The 22,733-nt window shown below is 52.5% G+C and overlaps 6 protein-coding genes across 6 annotated transcripts; 3 read left to right on the top strand and 3 right to left on the bottom strand.

Moving 5' to 3' along the window:
- Nucleotides 1–1,048: 1,048 nt before the first annotated feature.
- MYCFIDRAFT_204366 (uncharacterized protein) lies at nt 1,049–3,197 on the top strand. The gene is made up of 2 exons (XM_007930807.1): nt 1,049–1,771; nt 1,952–3,197. The coding sequence occupies exons 1-2, from the start codon at nt 1,609–1,611 to the stop codon at nt 2,710–2,712; spliced, it is 924 nt and encodes a 307-aa protein (XP_007928998.1). The 5' UTR covers nt 1,049–1,608; the 3' UTR covers nt 2,713–3,197.
- Nucleotides 3,198–3,261: 64 nt separating this feature from the next.
- Nucleotides 3,262–5,390, bottom strand: MYCFIDRAFT_155743 (uncharacterized protein). Its single transcript, XM_007930808.1, has 3 exons — nt 4,591–5,390; nt 3,814–4,513; nt 3,262–3,751 (listed from the first exon to the last, which is right to left on the bottom strand). Exons 1-3 carry the CDS (start codon nt 5,349–5,351, stop codon nt 3,413–3,415), a joined length of 1,800 nt encoding a protein of 599 aa, XP_007928999.1. The 5' UTR covers nt 5,352–5,390; the 3' UTR covers nt 3,262–3,412.
- Nucleotides 5,391–6,224: 834 nt separating this feature from the next.
- On the bottom strand, nt 6,225–9,658 carry MYCFIDRAFT_166325 (uncharacterized protein). The gene is made up of 5 exons (XM_007930809.1): nt 9,563–9,658; nt 8,542–9,227; nt 8,289–8,486; nt 7,271–8,237; nt 6,225–7,225 (listed from the first exon to the last, which is right to left on the bottom strand). Exons 2-5 carry the CDS (start codon nt 9,016–9,018, stop codon nt 6,480–6,482), a joined length of 2,388 nt encoding a protein of 795 aa, XP_007929000.1. The 5' UTR covers nt 9,019–9,227; nt 9,563–9,658; the 3' UTR covers nt 6,225–6,479.
- An 804-nt stretch (nt 9,659–10,462) lies between these two features.
- Nucleotides 10,463–11,314, top strand: MYCFIDRAFT_37457 (uncharacterized protein; the record flags this gene model as incomplete). The annotated part of the gene is made up of 3 exons (XM_007930623.1): nt 10,463–10,629; nt 10,681–10,916; nt 10,983–11,314. The coding sequence occupies 3 exons, from the start codon at nt 10,463–10,465 to the stop codon at nt 11,312–11,314; spliced, it is 735 nt and encodes a 244-aa protein (XP_007928814.1).
- A 3,407-nt stretch (nt 11,315–14,721) lies between these two features.
- MYCFIDRAFT_87876 (uncharacterized protein) lies at nt 14,722–19,265 on the top strand. The gene is made up of 8 exons (XM_007930810.1): nt 14,722–15,224; nt 15,377–16,237; nt 16,293–16,307; nt 16,371–16,383; nt 16,436–16,452; nt 16,505–16,529; nt 16,724–17,703; nt 17,757–19,265. The coding sequence occupies exons 1-8, from the start codon at nt 14,879–14,881 to the stop codon at nt 19,073–19,075; spliced, it is 3,576 nt and encodes a 1,191-aa protein (XP_007929001.1). The 5' UTR covers nt 14,722–14,878; the 3' UTR covers nt 19,076–19,265.
- A 1,242-nt stretch (nt 19,266–20,507) lies between these two features.
- Nucleotides 20,508–21,997, bottom strand: MYCFIDRAFT_211897 (uncharacterized protein). The gene is made up of 4 exons (XM_007930811.1): nt 21,955–21,997; nt 21,833–21,887; nt 21,686–21,760; nt 20,508–21,617 (listed from the first exon to the last, which is right to left on the bottom strand). The coding sequence occupies exons 1-4, from the start codon at nt 21,976–21,978 to the stop codon at nt 20,629–20,631; spliced, it is 1,143 nt and encodes a 380-aa protein (XP_007929002.1). The 5' UTR covers nt 21,979–21,997; the 3' UTR covers nt 20,508–20,628.
- Nucleotides 21,998–22,733: the final 736 nt, after the last annotated feature.

Below are 22,733 nucleotides of genomic sequence, written 5' to 3' on the forward strand. Positions count from 1 at the left end.
GCCGCCGCCGCGCTATTACCGTCGTTACTGCCGCTAGCGATAAGATTATCGAGAAACTCGTCGTATAATAGAGATTTAGCTATTTTCGATAGTTACTAAGCAATCTACTATAAAAGAGGGAAGAAATGCGAATTTTAGGTCTACGATAGAATTCGAGCCTTCGAGGCGCGACTTCCTAGGTATAACGCGCTACGCGCCTATTAACAACACTAACTAGGAATGGAAACAGCCTATATTAGGCGTAAATTGATATAGAGGCGATTCTACAATAGTGCTAGTACCGGGTTATACTAAGGCTCGGGTAGGTAGCTAGGGCTCGGGGAAGAGACGAGGGGCATTGCTTTCTCTAAGACGTAATAGTAGCATTAACAACTAGAAGCTTTATAAAACGCCCTAAATACACGGCAGAAGAAGAAGTTACCTTGTTATACATCCCTTTGTAGTAGAGCCGGAGCTAACACCGATTACCCTTACGAAGTCGACTGCGAAAGAATCTATAAGCTTCAACTATAGGTATTAGGCGACATATTCAATGAATGATACGACGGCACAGAATCATAGAGGTGCTTCACGTTAATTTACACCACTTGCTAATACGATCAGGAGATCCACATCCCGGCGGACTTGCATCATGCTGACCACTCTCGTGATTGCCGATTGCATGAATTGTCCTGCCGTTCTTGCCACTCATGCACGATGCCGTTGCCGTTGCCGTTCGCATAGACGCAGTTGGCAGCCACCTCGTTCGGTGATTGCACGATGAGGTGGAAGTCGCGGCAGAAGACGAAAGCAGGTACGGAAATGTCATCTCCACTTTGGTCTACGGTGTGGACTCGGAAACGAGATGCCGTCCCGACATCTTTGTTCAACAGCTTCGGTCACGCGGGCCGAATGACGGGAAGGGCCCAGGCAGCTTCCCACCACGTTGGACGTTACTTCCATATCGTCTTCTACCTCCCCGCTCTTTGGACTTGACACAACCTCATTGTCCGCATTCCACATGACTGCGTTCGGAAGCACACCATCACTGGTCTTCTACCACCGTTTCTCCAACGACATGGAACGGAATAATCGTTCACAAACCGGCTACCCAGCACAATACACGCATATGCCCGAGTGTGTGCCGGCATCGCCAAATCAGCATCCATCGCTGGCCACTACCTTTGTGCCGTACATAGTGGTGATCAAGAACCAGATACGGGCTGCGAATCCTGGCATTTCAGATGACCACTTGAACGCCGTCGCACTAAGACAACTCCAAACCCACGTTCAGCGTGCAAACACGTCATGAAAGGAGATGTCACGTCGAAAATCGCTACGATACAATGCATTTGCGATGCTTCGCGATACAATGTAGCATTGGCCAGGAGCATTGCATTGTCTGCTGGGCCTGATGCTTCTTTGTTCTTATCAACAAATGCATTGTCTGCGTGCGCATCGTGGTGCATAAATTGAGAGTCCGGGACAGCATGGAGATTCACATCTTTCAACTTCGTTACTTGATCAACGATAACCTAAGCAGGCTCTTAGGTCACATTCAGCGAACAAGTCAACTCACATCTCACTGCTGCCCCGAGCCACGACCGGCTCTTCCACCTCTCACACAAGATGTGGAGAAACGCCAACTGGTTTTATGAGGGCGAGGAACCCTCCCAGAAGCCCGGAGCTTCTACCCAACCAAGCAGACCCAGGGTAGCAGTCATTCGGCGAGACAATCGTCTCTTCACGACCATCAAGGAACGCTCTCTCACCGACACCCAAACGAAGAAGCGTAAGTCCACCGAAGACCCACCCACCCTCCCATCACCCCGCAAGAAGTCCAAGAAAAAGGACACAATAGCCCGCCATCACCGCACCCTCCACACCCCAACCCTCCTCCAAAACTACCTCCACAAACAAACCCACACAACCCACCACGGCAAAGCCGCCGAACTGCTAACCTCAATCACAGTCAAAAAATCCCCCACCTACCCCAGCCTCCTCGAATTCCACGTCACCTTCCACATCTCTCTCCTCCACCGCTCCTCAAAAACCAAAGCAGGCTACATCCTCGCCTACACAATCGACCGCTCGCCCACCTCAACTTGGAAAAAAGACCTCCTCTCCCCCCGAATCCCCGGCCACAGACTCAACCAAAGACCCATGGTCCATCATGACCCGTCCTTACACCCCAACGTCGAAGAGATACATATGATGATGCAGAATATCTATCATCAGGAGACGGGGGGTGTTCGAGAAGAATTCTCCGCTCACGCCGACGACTTGGGTCAAGAGAAATTACATTTCATCGCGGAATTCCAAGTCTCAGCCGCATTCCGAGGGAAGGGGTTTGCGCAGAAGTGTTTGAAAGGGTATATTTCTTCATTACTCCCGAATCTACCCGGGAACATGAAGTATGAGGGCGCGGTGACGTTGTCTCCGGCGGGGTTTTTGGATGTGAGGTTGAAGATGTTGAGGGAGAAGGGGAAGGAGAGGGTTGGATCTTGGAGGGATGTTGAGGGGAAGTTGATTGAGAGTTATGGGAAGAGTGGGTTTGAGGTTTGGTGTAGGAGTGAGGAGAGGTTTGCGAGGCAGGGGGGGATTACGATTATGGGGAGGCGGACGCGGACGGAGGGGGAGAAGAATACTTCTGCGATCCCGAAGGCGAGTGTTTTTGATCCTGAGATTCCTAACCTCCTCTCACTGCCCTCTACTTCTTCTACCCTACCTTGAAGCCCCATTACTGACTGCCTGTCCACAGAACCCAGCTCTAGCTCCAGATCCTCCTCTACCTCTACCTCACATCTTCACCCCTAACATCCCTAACCTCCCTCTACTGCCTACTACTTCTTCTACCCAACCTTGAAGCCCCATCACTGCTTCTCCACAGAACCCAGCTCTAGCTCCAGATCCTACTCTACCTCCTATCCCCAACCTCCCATCACTGCCCAGAACCACTCCTTCTTCTACCTTACCTTAAAATCTCTTATCACTACCTACCTACCTACCTATCCACAACGTTACCTTCACCTTCCTCCTTATCCTAAAACAAAACCTCCCGGGCCTCCTTCTTTAATAATAATAATAATAAAAAAAAAACCCCTCCCTCCTAACCTCAAAAAATCCCAATCCAATCCTAATTAAAACGCCTTTTACCATTCAGTTCTAGTTCTAGTTCTAGTTCTTCTAGTCCTCGTTCTATTATTAATTAGACATATAAAAAATTTGGGGGGTTTTTTTTTCATTTATTCTTCTATCTAGTTGGTAGTATGTATTCTAGCTATCTATCAATTCCAAGTCACTGTCCATCTGGTAAGTAGAGTGAAGATGTTCTTTCCCTCATCTCACCCGAAAAAAAAACGCCTCGCTCATGCAAAATGCAAAAAAAAAGGGTATCTCATCTTCTTTACCCCCCCCCCCCCCCCCCTCTCCTCTACGCAGCCGCCATATCAATCTTCCTCCCCTTAACAGAAGTCCACCGAAAAAACGCCGACCCGAAAATCGTCAAGCTCGCCATAGCGACCGCAACATAAAACGTCTCAACGACCGCATCGTTGTAAGCCTGACGCACGCCTTGGAGTTCGTCGCCTTGAAAGACGGTGACGAGTTCCGTGGCGCCGGTGCCGAGGACGCGGGCGGGATCGATGCCGGGGACGGCGGTGCGGACGTGTTTGAGGAGGCCGTTTTGGAAGACGTTTTGCGCGACGGAGATGAAGAGGGCGCCGCCGAGGGTTTGGGAGAACATGACGATGGCGGTGCCGATTGGGATGTCCTGGGCAGGGAGGATGGGGGTTAGTGGGGGGGTTTATATGCGGAAGGATTTGCTTGACTTACGGGAGAGGGTAGGACGGCTTGGATCGCTATCATGGTTTGTTGCATACCGAGGCCGACTCCGATTCCGAACATGGCTTGGTAGCCGATCCATTTTGGATGGCCGGAATCTGGTTGGAGGGTGGAAAGCAGGCCGGCGCCGATGGACATGATTATACTTGATGCGATGACGAAAGGCGTGTAGTATCCGACGACGGTGATGATGCCTCCGGCCAGTAGCGAGACAATGACCAGACCGAGAATCATTGGGATGTTCATGATGCCTGATTTCGTGGCAGAGGCGCCCTTGATGGCCTGGAACCAAATGGGTAGGTAGTAGACGAGAACGAAGAACGCGGCTCCGAGAGACGCACCGAACCAAGCCGCCGACCAGACTGTGCGGTACTTGATGACTCGAGGTGGAACAGTGCCGTTGTCCTGCTTCCAGAACTGGATGCTAACGAAGATGATGAGCAAAACACCGAATGTCACAAATAATCCAATGATGCGGCCGTTGCTCCATGGATACTTGCTGCCACCCCACTGCAGCGCCAGAAGCAGGGATACAATCATGGGCAGAAACACCATAGTTCCGTACAAGTCGAATTGGTCGAGCTTCTCTTTGAAGCTGCTACCAGCCAAAGCCTTGGCTCGCTTTGTAGGATGGTAGAAGAGACCAATGAACAGGAGGGTTACAGCTCCAAAGGGCAGATTGATGTAGAAGCTGCGTGAAGGTCAGTGGACGTGTTGTTCGCAATTCAGATGTAAGTTGGGGGGCGAAGGGTATGACAGAATACATACCACCACCGCCAGGAAACATGATCAGTAAAAGCGCCCCCCATCAAAGGCCCCGCAACACTAGAAATGCCATACATGCCTCCAATGAGACCCATATAAATCGGCCTCTTGATCAGCGGCACAGTATTCGCAACTATAAGAATCGCTCCGGCGAAAATTCCCGCCGACCCAAGACCCGCGACCGCTCTGCCGATAATCAAAGCCACGGAATTCGGCGCGGCGCCGCAGACAGCGCTTCCGATTTCGAAGATCAGCAACGCGATCATGTACACCCATTTGAGGCTGAAGAAGGTGTAAAGTTTTCCGAAGAAGAGTTGGAAAGCGCAGGTGGTGAGGAGGTAGCTGGAGCCGTACCAGCCGACGTCGCCGATGGCTTGGAATTGATCTGTGATTTTGGGGATTGCTGTTGCGATGATGGTGTTGTCTAGGGCCATGCAGAAGACGGAGAGACATAAGGCGGTGGTGATGGCGGCGAGTTTCAAGCCACGAGGGAATTCTGTTTGGTCTTCTTGGGCGTTGGCATCGACGTCTGCCTCGCTGCCTTCAATGCCCTTCTCCATGGCGGTTTCGGCGTTTGCGTTCGGAGTGGAGTTCTGTCGCGAGTCTGTTGGTGCTACTGTTTCGGTGGGTTCTGTCTTCTCGAGCTCTGGATTTCGGTGTTCCGAGCCATCATCCTTGTGCAGAGAAGGTAGGCTGGTGGATGGGGATGGCGCAGCGGAAGGTGTTGTTGCCGATTCTGTCGGCTTTCTGTTGAATAAACGCATTCGGTCTCTGTGTAATGTGGAGTTTCTTGTTGCCAGCGGTGTGGAAGGGGAAGAACGGGGTATGAGATGCGGAAATGTGTGGCGGCCGTGGGCATTAAAAGAAGTGAGCCCACAAACAAAAACAGACTTCGAAGTTGTTATGTTCGGGTGGACACGGCGGAGCACACGGCGATTTGAGGCCGTACGTCCCTTTTCGTCTGCGGCAGGCAACAAGGCGATGACAGGAAATGCGTCAGAGACAAAAGAATGGAAGACGCGACGCTTGTGCGAGTGCGAATGCGAATGCGACGTCTCTGGCAGTTGCACTTCTTCCTCTGCGTCTGCTTCTTGTTCCATCCCTACCCATCATGATTCATCAACCCTATTACTTTACAATCCTAACCTCTCACACCACCCTATTCCTAGAAGGATCATACATACAGTACCGCAGCGTTTTCCCTCATCAGTGCTTGACTTCCTTCCTGCATACGGCCAAAGTTGACCGTACAAAAAAGCCACCGACCGTTCGCATTCCAAGACAAGTAATGATTGGCCAAGACGCTCGTTCGGTCGCGACCGGAGAATTAGAAAGACCGCAAGTTATTTCCACTTTATATCTTTTTCTCGTCTCGCTTTCCTCCTCGTACGATAGGGCTGATTAGCGACCAGAAGGATCCGACAAACGAATGTAAAACTGTGCTGTGACCTAAGCCTACACTACCCATACTCCGATTCTTTCCGTTCGTTCTTCAGCCTCACATACCCCGACTCCGACTCCGACTTCACACGTTCGTTCGTCCGAAGGGACACACAATAAGACTCATACTCAGCCTCAGCATCACAGAGACACATGGCTGATACGACCTCGCATGCAACACGGAGAAACTTCATATTGCTGATCTCATCATCTTCATTTTCAAAATCCTATCAAAATATCACCACATCTCACGATTCCTTCCATTCCACGAAAGATGGGCATAGTGGTATCACACAGCCAAAAAAAAGGCAACAGCTTCGAAGCCTTCATTCATGCTCCAAGATCTAAAAAAACGCCAGCCTCCCAATATCATAGATGCCACTGGCATAATCCGAAAAAAGCCTCTCCCTTGTCAATCAAGTCATGTTGCTCCCAAAACGCCAAAAGCCGTGTTATCGTTCATATCTCGGCAGTGCATTGTTGTCAAGCATTTCCGGGACATGTGCATCGCCGTAGAGATCTTCTTCGGTGAAGTTGGGCGCAGAAGAGAGACGCTGACTGTTTGACGACGCCTGACTAGAGCTACCGGCTTCTTGACCTGGTGGTGCTGAGGCTGAGGCTTGCAGCTGCCGTCTCTCGAGCTCGCGTTTGTCGTCTGTAGCGCCAGCTGCGGCCTGAGCCTGGGCCCGTGCAGGTGTCAGCGTCAAAGTCGATTGCTCGGGAAAGGCTGGCATTGTATCCGATTGACGAGGCTCGTACTCGGGCGTCCGCGGTAGAGGTATATGTCTGGCACAGTCAACAGGCATCACACCAGTGTAACGTGATGGGCCGGCAGTGAAAGCAGGTGGCGTTAGAAGCACATCTGGAGGTGCAGAAGCATCCGCAAATCCATTCGCGTCATCCTCCGGCACATACGGCGCAAATGGCTGACTGGAGCTTCCGTCTTGCTCGGCTCCTGGAGGCTGACTTGGGAGCAATCGCGCTTCTGCCCTTCGCAGTCGCTCTTTCTCCGAGAGCTGTGTCTCATCTTCCATCGGCGGCATAGGGACAGGCGGCTCTACTTCATAAGTCTCAGGAGGCCAGTATCCATACTGGTCTGCATAGCCATTGTAGCCTGCATATCCATCGTAGCCCCGGTACTCGTTGTGATCGTGCTGGCCGTAGTACTGGGGCGTGGAACCATCGTGTCCATAGTACGCTTCGTCACCACGATGCCTATCCTCAGCTTGTTGAGGTGTAGCACCGCCCTGCGCATCGGCAGGTGGCTGTTGTTGACCACCGTTTGCGGGTTCAGGACTTGGATCGGCTCTCAGCTTGCCCTTCTTGCGGGCACTATCTTTCGTACCAACGATGACCTCGAATGTGCAGGCAACCACTCCTTTGTCACGCCGTACAGCTGCAGTGTCAATCACGGGAGACTGATGAGGACCAAAGCCGCCAGCTCCTGGATTGTCAGTGGCCGTGGCACCGTGGTTGATAGTGCTGGCCAGTCCGCCTAGATTGCTGAAATTTCGATCTTGAGACGAAAGTTTGCCTTGGATGTCCAGGACCACTTCGATGTAATATCGAAAGCTGATCATCGCCCCTGGTACCGTGGAGATGGTGGGAAAGCATTCTTCTGGCACATGCACTCGACCCGTAACTTCCGCTGTAAGCAATACGGGATCTACAATCAAAGGCACCACAGTTTGTGAGAGATCTTTCCGAAACATGTGACTCGATCCAGCTCCAGACAGGGATAAGCCGCCAAGACCGGTGACGGACTTGGGATAGTAGTCTTCGTACTTGGCTTTCTTGCCTTTCTCGGTTGGACCAAGTGGAATGGAAGGATGCATGTCAACTCGAGCTTGGCGGTACAGCGTTATGATGACTCCATGCAAGCTTTTAACGTGCTTGGTATGGTTGACTAGAACCCGCACGCCAACACTGTCGCCTCGCAAGCATCCTCCCGAAAGAGTTTCTACCGTGGCGGTGATGGTCTTGGTGGGAAGAGATATTCTGCTGCCATTTGTGCGCTCGGCGTCACTCTGTCGCGGTGATGTTGTGTTAGAATCGTGATGCGATGGACGACCCACACTGCTCAAGCGGCTGTCAAAGCTGATCTCGCTGGGCGCTGGACTTTGTGAGATCTCGTCGGCTGCAGCGCCCAGACTAGCGCGACTTGGGGACGAAGAAGTCTGACTATCACGCCGTTCCAGGTCGCTGGTGTTCTGCGCTCCAGAGGAATCTTTGCGGCTCTTCCGTTCTACATTGTCGACCACTCGACGCGCCTGCGTCTTTGCCCTCGTCCGGCGTGAAATAGGCTCCAGAGTAATGGTACGCGCTTTGGGTGGTATTAATTGAGAAATGTCTATCCGTTCGACCATGTATACTTTGTGGTCGCATTGTATGGTGGGAGAAATGGTCGTGGGTCTCGTTAGTGTCGCTGTAATCATGTAGGAAATCGTTCCGCGCTCAAACTACACGCACGTCAGCATCTGCATCCTGCAGAGACACCTGCGGGTCATGGCGTACAGATATACTGCTTGGAAGATCTCGGTCTGGGAACTCGAGATTGAACTGGAATTTGTAGGTACCCTCGCCAAGCCTGCCGTCTCCGCATAGCACCACTTCGTCCTCAAACAGCGTGCAGAAGCCATTGCCAAAATACTCGCCCGTCTTTGCGCCTCTGCCCGTGCCAATGTGTGCGCCGTTTGCGCGATAGCCATCCGCAGGTGGCGATCCGGGATTCTTGTAGACCTGCACGAAGCCGTGCAGGCAGACGACCACGTGCGTCACGCGGGTCGGTTGCACGACTTTGAGGTTGACGCAGCCGGTCACCAGATCGCCGGGCGAGTACTGTCGGTGCGGGTCGTCAACCTCGATGTAGAAGTCGGTGAGCTTGCGCGTCTTATGCGCAAACGGCGAGGTCAGGCGCGTGAAGAATCGGCGGCCAGAGGGCGTCAAGGTGGGCGTGTTCGAGGGTGATCGTTCAGGTGCGGCGGATAGCATGCCTCCTCCAGCCTCGCTGGCACCCAGTGGAGGTCGCGGTCGCAGAGTGGCTCAGCGACATAAGCAGGCAGCGCGCGAGGCTGCGCTTCCTATACTACCTCCTGCTGGCGGGGCGGGAGTGCCAAGGGGTGGTTGCGATGCGGTCGGGAGGCTGTAGTCGTTCGGTGGGTAGGTTCAGGGTCGATGGGGTGCGGGTGCGGGTGCGTGCACTAGATGGCATTGTATCGTCAGCCTCCTGTCGGCGCGTCTCCACTCTCCACGACTGCTGGCGTGGGCGGGCCACGCTGGAGATGTGGTGGTGATGGTGGACAGCTGCTCTGGTCCCAGCCAGATCTGGCTTGAAGATTGGGGCAGTGCTAACGCCGAACGCTGGCATGGCATGACGAGTGACGAAGCTGCACAACTCGCCGCGCTGGCACGGCGCAGCGACCATGGCGGCGAGCCCGGCCAGGCCAGGCGTGCATGGGAGCGTGCATCAATGCTGAATATAATGCGTGAAGCACCCAACCCGTCCCATCCCCAGGAAAGGCCATTTTGCACGCACCTGTTCGTCCACTTCTTGGCTATTCCAATGCCAAGTGCACCAAGCTTTCTCGCGTCGCGGTCGACGTCGTCAGGTCACCGGCCGGATATCACGTGGAGGTGGAGGCTTTCGTGCTGGCGTTGTTCGTCCGCCTCCAAGTGTTCCTCCGCGGCGCCATCAACGTCGAAGCAGAGCAAAGCAACGATGGCGGGCGGAGGTCAATAATAATAATGTCACGCATCCGCAGCCACGTCCGATCCGGAAGCTTTCCACAGGCCTTGCACGACGACGCCAGCTTTCTGATCCTCTCGCCGCAGTTTAGCCAGCGCTTCTCCTTCTCTACAAGCGAACGCTTTGCCTTCCGCATGTTGTCGTGCTCGCATACACGCTCCGCCACCGCGACTCATCGATCGTTCGAATGATTCACTCAGCACTGCTTCCGGTCCAGAGAGCGCGCCAGAGCTTCAGCACATCCGCTCCTCAAAAGTCCGCGTGAGAAAGCATATCATACTCGGGATCCGAGAGCAAACTTCCGCAGCATGCACCCCAAGGGCAATGATCTGTCCCAAGAAGGACATCAGCTCATTGTTGCTTCATGAATCCCTGCGGCTGACGGACATTAATCTTACAGCCTGTTCACGGCCTCACACGCAGGCAGCCTCAAAGCAACAATAACATCACTGTTTTCCCTGCCTGCGATTACGTTCAAGATCGATGTGCTCTGGCGCAATACCACTGAAGCTTCATAGCATGCTTTACATGGCGGGGAAAGCGTGACGCGATGCAGCACATCATCACTAAACATGCCATGCTGCTGACAAAAGCACATTCTCCTATAAAAGAGTTGAGCTTTCAGAGTCTAGCTTGCTTGCATTTGACATAACTTCACCCTCGAGAAATCACCCCAATCAGTCACTCAACATGTCTCACAATTTGTACACAGACGAAACCCCAGCCGACGTCAAGAATGCCAAAGGCTTACACCTCATCACGCAGAACACGCCAAATGGCCAAGCCGTTCAGATTTTCCTAGAAGAGTTGAAGGACACCTATGGCACTGAATGGACCACCACTATCATTGACATCTCGTAAGCAAATATACCGGCCCGACCTTTGATTAGTCGCTCATTATTTTACAGAACCAACGAGCAGAAAAAGGACTGGTTTCTGCGACTTGATCCTAACGGAAGAATCCCCGTCCTCATTGACAACACTCAATCACCACCCTTCACAGTCCACGAGACCTCGGCCGAGCTATTCTACCTCTTAAAGTTCGCCGACAAACAAGACAAATTCGGCTTCACAAACGACCTCGAGCGCAACCAAGCTTTACAATGGACATTCTTCTGGCATGGAAGCGGAGCACCATACCAAGGTGAGTATAGTTCCTCACCACCTCAAAAAAAAATTAATCCTATCTCCCCTAACCCCTCTCTCCCAGGCCAAGTAAACCACTTCACCCGCGCCGCCCCAGAAAAACTCCCATACGCCATCACCCGTTTCCGCAACGAAACTCTCCGCGTCTTCGGCGTGCTGGAAATCCAGCTGAGTGGAAAGTACACCGGCGAGCCGAAAGAATATCTGGCGGGAAATGGTAAGGGAAAGTATAGCGTTGCAGATATCAAAACCTGGCCTTGGGTGAAGAATTGGGAGAAGTCTGGGTTTACGCAAGAAGAGATGGACAATTTTCCTCATCTTCTCAAGTGGATTGATCGTGTTGCTGAGAGACCGGCTGTCAAGAGGGGGATTGGGGAGGGGTATTTGAAGAAGTAAGAGGAGTTTTGAAGACGATTTTGTTTTTTTTTTCTTTGCATGCAGTTGCCAACATGTTTCTAGGGCCAAACTCTAGCAAAAGTCTAGCTCTTGCGGCTTTCTTTGAATCCAGACCACGGGTGGCTGGGATAGGCTATTACTTTTTCCTTTTCTTTCCATCTTCCATTATCTAGCTAAACTTCATATACTCACTGCATATTTCTTTACAATTTAAGATATAGCAATATATACAAGGGCGACGGAATTTTTTTTTTTCAAGACTAGTCCTACTGTGTGGTATGTGGCAATAAGCGCATGCTAGGAAGGGGTAAAAAAAAAATTAAGAAAATCCGTATGGTTTTTTTTGTTGTTGTTGTTGTTGTTGTTGTTGCTATTATTGGGTGGAATTGAAAATCTTATCGAATTTCCCCTACGCCCGAATGTTCGTTTCTCTTAGTTCTAGTGATGAAAAAAAAAAAACTTCCATCTCCCACAGCGGAGAGGCAAGTGACGGTCAACAGCACAGTCCCATGACGACAAGGTACATGTATTCTGGAAGTCTTGTCGTTATTGCCATGGGTTCTCAAAGCTATCCTCGACTCTCTTGCTTACTTACTCCTCCGCCGACCTTTGCCCTAGTAGAACTTGTTTGCCGTGTAACGTAACTATTCCTTCGTCTAGCTCGAGATTATACGTGCCTCTAGGCAGAGATGTAAGGCGGCGGTGGTGGGGTGGGTGGGTTCGAAATTTTGTGCGTAGTTCGAAGTCGAAGAGCGAGAGGGCGTGGTTGTAGAAAGAAGGGAGGGATTGTTGGAATGCAATGGGAGGGAACTACCCTTCCCAGTTCTGCGCGCCTGAGTCTTCTGGTGTGGATGGATGGATGGAACCCTCTTCCCAGTTTCTGTGATAAGCCTGCGGCATTACTGCTTCGTAGGTGGCGGCGGTCGGGTGGGTTCGAACTTTTGGGCGTAGTGTTGGCTTCGAAGATCGAGAGGTTGTGGTTGTGGCGGGAAAGAGAAGGTGGATTGGTGAATGAGATATAGAGGCGAAATGGCGTCTTTCGTGGTCTCTACAGGTCTGTCGTGTATGTAAGTTTAGGAGATGCTGTTTGTATGTGGGTACTGAGAGCTTCGAGTGGGTTTTCTTGCCCTGGTAGGTAGATGTTTGATTGATGAGGACCGCAAGCGAAGATGCCGCAGAGGCTGGGTAGGGTGAGGCCGTGTAAGAAGGAAGAGGTTTGGAATCCTGCGCAGGCGTGATGGCAAGGGCATTGGAAACGCCGCGTGAAGTCCGCTTCTTGACGCCTTAGGTTGAACACCACAGCTTCCTCATGCGCTGCAGCACTCCATTGCCTGCCGTAGGTACTGCCATCCACAAGCAGCCTGCCTTCTTTTTCGAAGATGGATTTCGAGCCTCCTCATTGCTCAGATGAATCAGCTCGTACCTTCTGAAGGCATACATTTGTTTGCTGCTGATTGCAGACATCTCGACGACTGACCGTGGCCATTGCACTATGGAGTACGGCATGATTTATGAACAGAAACCTTTGCACGATAATAACAAGGCCAAAACCTGCCGTGGCCAGAACAGGATATCACAAGAACGGTCGTGCTCAGCATTGAAACTCAAGCTGCTGGTCCTCCCTGTCTTCGCGGAATCAAGGGCCCTTGGAGAATACCGGTAAACTTTTGATATTGTTCAATTGCAAGTCCAATATGCCTTGGGAATTGAGAATTCAGGTATCGGATTGCTCAAAACTCTACCCTCGGAATTGGCCAGTTGCTGTACCGATCGTGTTCATTGTCAGCAGACCTGAGGACATGGCCCAAATCACTAATACGAAGTAGGAGGTTGCTCCGATGCGCAGATGCTCCGAGTGGTCCTTCGGCTTGGAATGTCAGGTAATTCGGCAGCCTGAGTCTTCCATACACGACATGTTCTCCTCCTCGGCATAGCACGACTTCTCCTGGTCCCGCTGTGAAAGTTCGCCCCGCCAAGAAACGACAATAGAGACGTTGGAAACCCATTTTCCATGGCTACAGCAAGCACATGGCACTGGAATTGCTTCGCCAACAACATGTCCCCTGTAGACCGTCCGCTCAGAGCGTTCGTCGGCAAAACTAGGATTGTTGCGGATTCTTCATACGTCTATGCCAACTTGTGCAAAGCGTATTCGACCGACCAGTGCACCCAGATCTTCTACAGCGGTTCGTCGGACTTATCATAACCCAGGACTTCGTCAAGGAGATGCCAGATGTTGTAATATATCCCGGACGTGTCTCTTCTCCTCTATGGTCGCCGCACTACACCGATATACTTGGATCTGGCATGCGGGATCCTGCATCCGTATCCCGCGGCTTATGGTTCAAGGTTTTAGCCTTGTCTCGGAGTTCCATGAATTTTTCTTTGCCTATTCTAATCCAGTCAGCTCAAGCCTTTGCCCAGACCTAATTCCTTGCTGATAGCAGTCGCACATTGCATCGTGCACGCCCATTGGTGTTTCTAATATTCTTGAATAATGCGAACACCATACAAAATGAGGCCGCTGGCGCTGAAGCTGACGTCTTGCACGGGGAACTCATTTGTCAGCCAGGGCTTGAATGATAAGGCTATCTTAGCAAGAAGAAGCAGTCAACATGCGACGTCGTCCGGATATATCGCGGAGGCTAAAGTTTCGATGGCTCCACCCGAACCACTTTCCTCAAATCGTGGAGGACCAGAGTATCGACTCGTGCTCTTGCTCGCTGCGGGCAAGGCAATAGTTGGTGTCGTCAAGCGGTTAAACTTCGATGAACAGATGCTGCCAGCCGGCGAGTGCTTAGTGCGTGCTTGGTTTACGCCTGATTGTCTTGGATGGCCATGTCTTAGACTCTTAGCGTATGGAGAGTGACGAGTCCCTGCTATGGACGAGGCGGCGCGGCGCGGCTTTAGGTTCCTGCGTACGGTAGGCGGGAGATTCTCCGCGAGCCAGCATCGGTATAGGACACGCCAGCACGTATGGGCTTGTTAGATGGCGTGTGAACGGTCGGTGAGCCCACGCCCACTTCAGCCAAGAAGCTGTGTGGTTGCAACAGCAAAGTGTGTTGCCAGGGCCAGCAGCGGCAAGCCAAGGGAAGTCTCCGCGTCTGCTGCGTGAGTGACAAAGACACCGCCGCCTTCGACTTCGAGCACAACGACGAGGATCAGAAGACCTCGCTGTCGTCGAGGCTCGTCGTACGAGCACGAGGTCGAACCGGAACTCAGCTCGGCTCTGAGCAATTGGCGGGTTTCTATTCGATCTCGACCGAGCGTGCACGAAAGCCTAGCATCCCTGTGTCTCATCCTCGGGCCAGCCAGCTTAGCGTGGCAGGACCATTGAGGTCATAGCTTCCTGCGTCGGCGTCGCTGAAGTGGGAGCTTCTTTCTTCAAAGTGAAGAAGGCTGTCAATCCTTTCACCATCCTCCCCTCCAGTTCACCGACGCGCACGACCTTATCCTTCCTGCCCCCCTCCTCCGCCTCCTCCTCCATCACAATAGCCACCGAGACGACTACAACCGCGAGCCCGCAGTTGCTGGAGTAGCAATTGCAACAGACAGCTGCTCAGCATGTCTGACTCCAACAAGCAAGAAGACCATGATTTTGGCACACCGCACACCGACGCCGACACCCACCAAAATGCGAACACCGTCCACACACGCCTGCGTGCTAATAGCTCTATCATGCAGGAGAGCAAGATCCTCGTCGCCAACAGAGGCGAAATCCCCATCCGTATCTTCAGAACCGCACACGAGCTGTCCCTCCAAACTGTAGCGGTGTACAGTCATGAGGACCGTCTCTCAATGCACAGACAGAAAGCCGACGAGGCATATGTCATTGGCAAGAGAGGTGAATTCACACCTGTCGGCGCCTACTTGGCTGGCGACGCTATCATCAAGATCGCGAAGGAGCATGGTACGTACACAGCTTATCACCCACTCCCAATGCCTCGCCACAGAGCTTCTCGTGGCTTCAAAACAAGCATCACGGTCAAGTTGCCGGGCCGTGCTACATTTCTGCAGCTTTTCCCTCGTGATTGCAATGGCTGACTCCGTCTCGCTCCGTAGGCGTGAACATGATCCACCCGGGATATGGCTTCTTGTCCGAGAATTATGAATTCGCAAAGGCAGTTGAAGCTGCGGGCATCATTTGGATCGGTCCCAAGCCGCAAACAATCAATGACCTCGGTGACAAGGTTTCTGCCCGCACACTCGCGCACAAGGCGGACGTCCCGACTGTACCCGGCACCCCAGGCCCCGTAGCCAAGTTCGAGGACGCGAAGTCCTTTACCGACGAATACGGCTTCCCGATCATTATCAAAGCTGCCTTTGGTGGAGGTGGCCGAGGTATGCGTGTTGTGTGGAAGCAAGAAGATCTGAAGGACTCGTTTGAGCGCGCGACATCCGAGGCGAAGTCGGCTTTCGGAAATGGCACAGTCTTCATTGAGCGTTTCCTCTACCGTCCAAAGCATATCGAAGTACAACTCCTCGGAGACAACTACGGCAATGTCGTCCACCTGTACGAGCGGGACTGCTCTGTACAGCGTCGCCACCAAAAGGTCGTCGAAATCGCACCCGCCAAGGACTTGCCCATCGAAACACGCGATGCTATCCTCAACGATGCAGTCAGGCTTGCTAAGAGCGCCGGCTACAGGAATGCTGGCACCGCCGAGTTCCTCGTCGACCAGGAGAACAGACATTACTTCATTGAGATCAACCCACGTATCCAAGTCGAGCACACCATCACCGAAGAAATCACAGGAATCGACATTGTGGCCGCTCAAATTCAGATCGCTGCCGGTGCCAACCTGTCGCAACTCGGCCTCACTCAAGACCGCATTTCTACGAGAGGTTTTGCTATCCAGTGCCGCATCACCACGGAAGACCCAGCACAGGGCTTCAGCCCAGATACCGGCAAGATTGAAGTTTGTGAGTAAACACTGCACGTCATACAACAAGCTATTCACACTAACACTCTGGACAGACCGCTCGGCTGGAGGTATGAAGGCATAGTTAATCCTATGTGTGAGACATTCGCTAACTGAGAGTTACTGCTTGTTAGGCAATGGTGTTCGGTAAGTCCACAAGTCTACAAGTCGTCTGAATGAATACTGACATCCATCGTAGCTTGGACGGCGGAAACGGCATGTACTCTTCATCCTCAATGAGTTGACTCGATTTACTGACTGCTTGCAGGTTTCAGTGGCGCCGTGATCACTCCGTAAGTGTCCCTTCCACTGCTCATCGCTGAGCCAGGCAAGCTGTTAGAAACACAGGCCCATTCTCAGCGTTCACAAATCTCAGAGTGCGAGGAGCTACGCTTGCAAGCTCTTCACACATGAACGATGGGCTTGCGTTCCTCTTCGGACACATCCATTACGCTTCAAAGAGCACGCGCTAACTTTGCTTCCCCAGATACTACGACTCCATGTTGGTCAAGTGCACGTGTCGAGGTAGCACCTACGAAATTGCCCGTAGAAAGGTCATTCGTGCACTGGTGGAGTTCCGCGTTCGTGGCGTCAAGACCAACATTCCTTTCTTGACCTCACTTCTCACGCATCCAACCTTCGTCGACGGCAACTGCTGGACCACCTTCATCGACGACACCCCAGAACTCTTCAACTTGATCGGCAGTCAGAACCGCGCCCAGAAACTCCTCAGCTACCTCGGCGAGCTCATCGTCAACGGCCCACAAGTCATTGGCCAGATCGGCGAGTCCAAATTCAAGGGCGATGCCATCATTCCCGAGCTCAAGGACGAGAGCGGCAAGCTCATCGACACCACCCAGCCGTGCGAGAAGGGATGGAGAAACATCATCACAGAGAAGGGCCCAGATGCCTTCGCCAAGGCAGTAAGAGCGAACAAGGGCTGCTTGATCATGGATACAACTTGGCGTGACGCTCATCAGTCGTTGCTGGCTACCAGAATGCGGACAATAGATTTGACCAACATTGCCAAGGAGACCAGCTACGCTCTGAGCAATGCTTGGGCTTTGGAGTGCTGGGGTGGCGCTACCTTCGATGTGGCCATGCGCTTCCTCTATGAGGACCCGTGGGACCGCCTGAAAAAGATGCGAAAGCTCGTACCCAACATTCCTTTCCAGATGCTGCTGCGTGGTGCCAATGGTGTCGCGTACTCATCGCTCCCCGACAACGCCATCTTCCACTTCTGCGAGCAGGCAAAGAAGAATGGTATGGACATCTTCCGAGTCTTCGACGCATTGAACGACATGGAGCAGCTTGAGGTCGGTGTTAAGGCCGTCCTGAAGGCTGGTGGTGTTGCCGAGGGCACCGTTTGCTACTCTGGTGACATGATGAACCCAGAGAAGAAGTACAACCTGGAGTACTATATGAAGTGCGTTGATCGCATCGTCAACATGGGCGCTCACATTCTTGGTAAGAGTTTGACAGCTGCATCGTACACATACATCGACTGACAGCTTCCACAGGTATCAAGGATATGGCTGGTGTCCTCAAGCCAAAGGCGGCCACTATTCTCATTGGCACCATCCGCAAGAAGTACCCAGACCTTCCCATCCACGTCCACACTCACGACTCCGCCGGAACTGGTGTTGCCTCCATGGTTGCGTGCGCTCAGGCTGGTGCTGACGCTGTCGATGCTGCGACTGACTCCATGTCTGGTACCACTTCCCAGCCAAGCATTGGCGCGCTCGTTGCTTCGCTCGAGGGCAGCGATTGCGAGTCCGGTCTCAACTCTCAGCACCTTCGTGCTATCGACTCCTATTGGGCCCAGATTCGCATGCTCTACTCTCCATTTGAGGCGTGGCTCACCGGCCCTGATCCAGAAGTCTACGAGCACGAAATTCCAGGTGGCCAGCTCACCAACCTCATCTTCCAGGCTTCCCAGCAGGGTCTCGGGTCTCAGTGGGCCCAGACAAAGAAGGCATACGAGCAGGCCAACGACCTCCTCGGCGACATTGTCAAGGTCACCCCGACATCCAAGGTCGTCGGCGATCTTGCTCAGTTCATGGTAGCCAACAACCTCGATCCAAAGGGCGTTGAAGAGAAGGCCGACCAGCTTGACTTCCCGTCCTCGGTGCTGGAATTCTTCGAAGGTCTGATGGGTCAACCATACGGCGGCTTCCCAGAGCCACTCCGCACCAAGGCTCTGCGCGGCAGGAGAAAGATGGACAAGCGTCCTGGCCTTTACTTCGACCCGATTGACTTCGACAAGGTCCGCACCAAGCTGAAGGAGAACTACGGTGGCTGCTCAGAGACCGACGTTGCCAGCTACATCATGTACTCCAAGGTCTTCGACGACTACAAGAAGTGGACCTCCAAGTTCGGCGACCTCTCGGTCCTGCCCACCAAATACTTCCTCAACAAGCCAGCCATTGGCGAGGAGTTCCACATCGAGCTGGAGAAGGGAAAGACGCTCATTGTCAAGCTTCTTGCTGTCGGTCCGCTTAGTGACCAGACCGGCCAGCGAGAGGTCTTCTTCGAGCTCAACGGAGAGATGCGTTCCGCCACCATCCTCGACCAGCACGCCTCCGTGGAGAACACCAGCCGTGTCAAGGCTGACACCAACGACAGCAGCCAGGTCGGCTCGCCAATGGCTGGTATGGTGGTGGAGATCCGTGTCCAGGAGGGCCACGAGATCAAGAAGGGCGATCCCATCGCCATTCTCAGCGCCATGAAGATGGAAATGGTCATCAGTGCGCCGCACTCCGGCAAGGTCAAGGACCTGAGCGTGAAGGAGAGCGACTCCGTAGACTCCCAGGACCTCATCTGCAAGATCGAGAAGTAGCTTTAGGGAGATGGTCGTTTTACGCATGAAATGAAATGGCTCTGGTAGCTCTGCATTGAGAAGTCATGGATGCTTACGAGTTCCTTTCTCGGGGTCTTATAGGACTCGTGTGTATCGGAGCGGAGCGATAGAGTGAAGACCTATAGGCCTAACATGTGCGTATCGACTCCGCTAACACTTCGCTACACTGCTCGCGGTGTCCTTTCTCGGGGTCTTACAGTACTCGCAAGTATCGGAGCGGAGCGATGGAGTGAAGAATTATAGGCCTAACATATGCGTATTGACTCCGCTAACACTTCGCTACACTGCTCGCGGTATCCTTTCTCGGGGTCTTATAGTACTCGTATATATCGGAGCGGAGCGATATATAGGCCTAATATATACGTACGTCTTAACTCCGCTAACAATTCGCTATACTACTCGCGGTATCCTTTCTCGGGGTCTTACAATACTCGCAAGTATCGGAGCGAAGCGATTAAAGTAAAGACCTACCTATAGGCCTAACATATACGTACGTCTTAACTCCGCTAACACTTCGCTATACTACTCGCGGTATCCTTTCTCGACGACGTTTTATAGTCCTTATAAGTGTTCGAGAGAAGGGATAGATAGATAGATAGATAGATAGGAGTAGAAGAGCGGTAGGTAGGTAGGCTTAGAATTTACTATCGTATTTTGCTAAAAGAATTAATATACGATAGATAGTGCTTATTCGGAGGTCCTTAAATCTCGACGTGCTTATAAGTATAGGAGTAACTCGGCGGAAGTATCTTGCTTTACTAGCTGTCTATATACGACGGATACAAGGATATTCTTAGAGCTAGTAAACTTGCTTATAAGGTCCAGCGAAGAGTGCGAAATTGCGATGTCTCATAGCCCTAAGGTGCTGCTTTGTCGCCGCTATATAGTCCGTCGCTACTGTATAGTCTATCGCTGCGATGTATACTGTCGCCGCTATATATACTGTCGCTCTAGCATTGTGTTACTATCGTACATTGTCTCGTCGTAGTATCGCAGTGTCGTAGGCAGAATAGTAAGCACGTAATAGTAGTTTTTTGATTTCTGCCAATCAGCGGCTTAATACGTAATCTATCTTTCTTTTCTACTAATTAGAGCCCGCTTCGCAATTTGTTAGAGAGCGCCCTTTTGACAATTGAACCCTCGCCTAGTAAACCTAAGGCAGAATTCTGACTATTATTTCGCACTCGCTCCAGACACCTTCTACAACTCTCGTCGCAAGCTCCTCGAGTTGTTCCAGGTGCCTTCCGCTTCGCTGGAATTAAAGACGTAAAGAATTAGGGAGGTGAAGTGGTTAGTCTGATTTCTCTTAATATATATAGTAGGACTGTCACTTGTAGAGCCTGTGCTGCAGGGTTTTGGGAAACGGTTATATGTAAAGTGGAAGTGCGTGCGGTGGGAGAGGAGGTCGGCTGACTTTCCAATGTACATTTCGATTTCGATTTTCTGGTATCAAGACACGGATATCAAACAAAGACAGTACGCTATCTACGCCGCTCCAGTGCTGTTCGATGTCTCATGCTGCTGATGTATCTCTATTGTGTCTCCATAGAGTCCAAGATGGCGCGAGTAAACTGGTGTGTAGTGGCGCTGCCTCCCATATCTGGTGTCCGAACCTTGCCGGCTGCAATGACATCGTATACAGCCTTGCTAATTCTGTTCGCGTGGTCGTCGAGGCCAAGATGTCTCAACATCATAGATCCAGAAAGAATAAGTGCAGTTGGGTTGGCCTGGTCCTTGCCCTGGATATCGAGACCGACGTGACGGCAGCCTGGCTCAAACACGGCGACTTCACGTCCCATGTTGCATCCTGGTACAATCCCTGGACCACCGACTAGACCTGCGCCAATGTTGGAGATGATGGATCCGTAAAGGTTGGGCATGACCATGACATCGAATTGCTGTGGCTTGGAGACGCACTGCATGGATGCGTTGTCGACAATCATGTCATTGGTCTCGATGGTTGGGTATTCCTCGCCGACCTTGCGCACTGTGTTGCGGAAGAGACCGTCTGCGAGCTTCATGATGTTGGCCTTGTGGATGCAGGTCACCTTGCGGCGGTTGTTGGCAAGGGCAAAGGAGAAAGCGAACTTGGCGATGCGCTCGGACTTGGCGCGGGTAATGATCTTGAGCGACTCAACGACACCATTGACCGACTGGTGCTCGAGACCAGAGTATTCGCCCTCAGTGTTCTCACGGATAATGCAAAGGTCGACGTTCTTGTGTCGTGTCTCGTAGCCGGGGATGTTCTTGATGAGGACGATGGAGGCGTAAATGTCGAGCTCTTGTCGGAGAGCGACGTTGAAGGATTGATGACCGGATCGGCTCACAGGTGTGTGCAGGATGCCCTTGAGACCAAGCTTGTTGCGCTTGAGAGATGCGAGAGATTCGCGGAAGAGCTCTTCGGAGTGCTTGCCGCCAGTCTCCATACCGGAAACATCGACCTGCTCCCACTCGACGGGCACATTGTCGGCCTTGAAGATCGCCTTGACCGACTCGGAGACCTCAGCACCAATACCATCACCTGGCAGTTTCTTTCAGCATGTGCTCCGCGTTGTCAGATGCTCGCTTTTGGCTTGTGCTGGCGCATACCGGGAATCAAGGTGACGGTGTATTTGCCGCCGAACTTGGTTGGCTTGAAGATGTCCGAAGATACGGTTGCGTATGCTGTTGCCAGTCATCAGAGGCACATTCCTCGTGTCGGGATTGGCATTGGCATTGGCATTGTGCTTCACGTACATCGTGCGGCGATCGACGGGCATGGTGCGGCGGAGAAGGCATTGCTGCGGAGGGCCTGGCGGGAGGGAATTGTCAGCGCGACGGCTCACACACGTCGGAAGTGAAGGATGCAGGATGCATACCTGGACGGCGCGTCTGGAGAACATGTCGGCGGCGGATGGGGTGGTATAGGCTCAGGCTCGGACTGTGCAGCGCAATGCGAAACGAAAGCTCGTTGCTGTGCTTTTGGCCGAGCTCGCAGCCGTTCCCGATTCCGCGCAGCAGGGACCAGTTGCAGCGCCAAGAAACAAGAAAAAAGCTTGAAAACTTCACTCACCTCCACCACAGCACATCATCCAGAGCATCATCGGGGGCGGTGTCGATGGGCCAGACTGCCTCACATGCAGGCTACGCGAGGCCGATATGCGTGGCAAGTACGTGCCGTACCCCCCCCCCCCCCCCCCATCTTCCAGCAACTGGAAATCCGTCAGCATGGAGCTGACGCTGAGCAGCAACATCTCACCCTCGACAGTGTGACTAGGCTGGCGACATAACTTAGGTGTAGCTGATCCGGAGTGGCTGCCACGCGACCTGTGTTCGTGCCGACTTTCACTCACACTCGACGCTAACCACATTCGGGTTTGAATAGCACTCACCATCCAGCATCCTATTGACACCCACTTTCGGGGAGCTTTCCTTCAGCCTTGCCACGCGGCGCACATCCAACCAAAGCGATGTGGATATTCATCTAAGACTCTTGTGACTCCACACAATGGATGGAGCCAGGCTTCGATAAGCACTCCGACCAAGCTGCTGGTAATGGCAAGAGACGGGAAGCAGCCTTTACATCAAGGACTCGCGAACATCTGCGCTGGCGAGAAGTCAGCCTCGTCAGCCTTCTAGAATGAGATTCACTTGCTCG

Source organism: Pseudocercospora fijiensis (assembly GCF_000340215.1).
Source record: "Pseudocercospora fijiensis CIRAD86 unplaced genomic scaffold MYCFIscaffold_7, whole genome shotgun sequence".
Lineage (NCBI taxonomy): Eukaryota > Fungi > Ascomycota > Dothideomycetes > Mycosphaerellales > Mycosphaerellaceae > Pseudocercospora > Pseudocercospora fijiensis.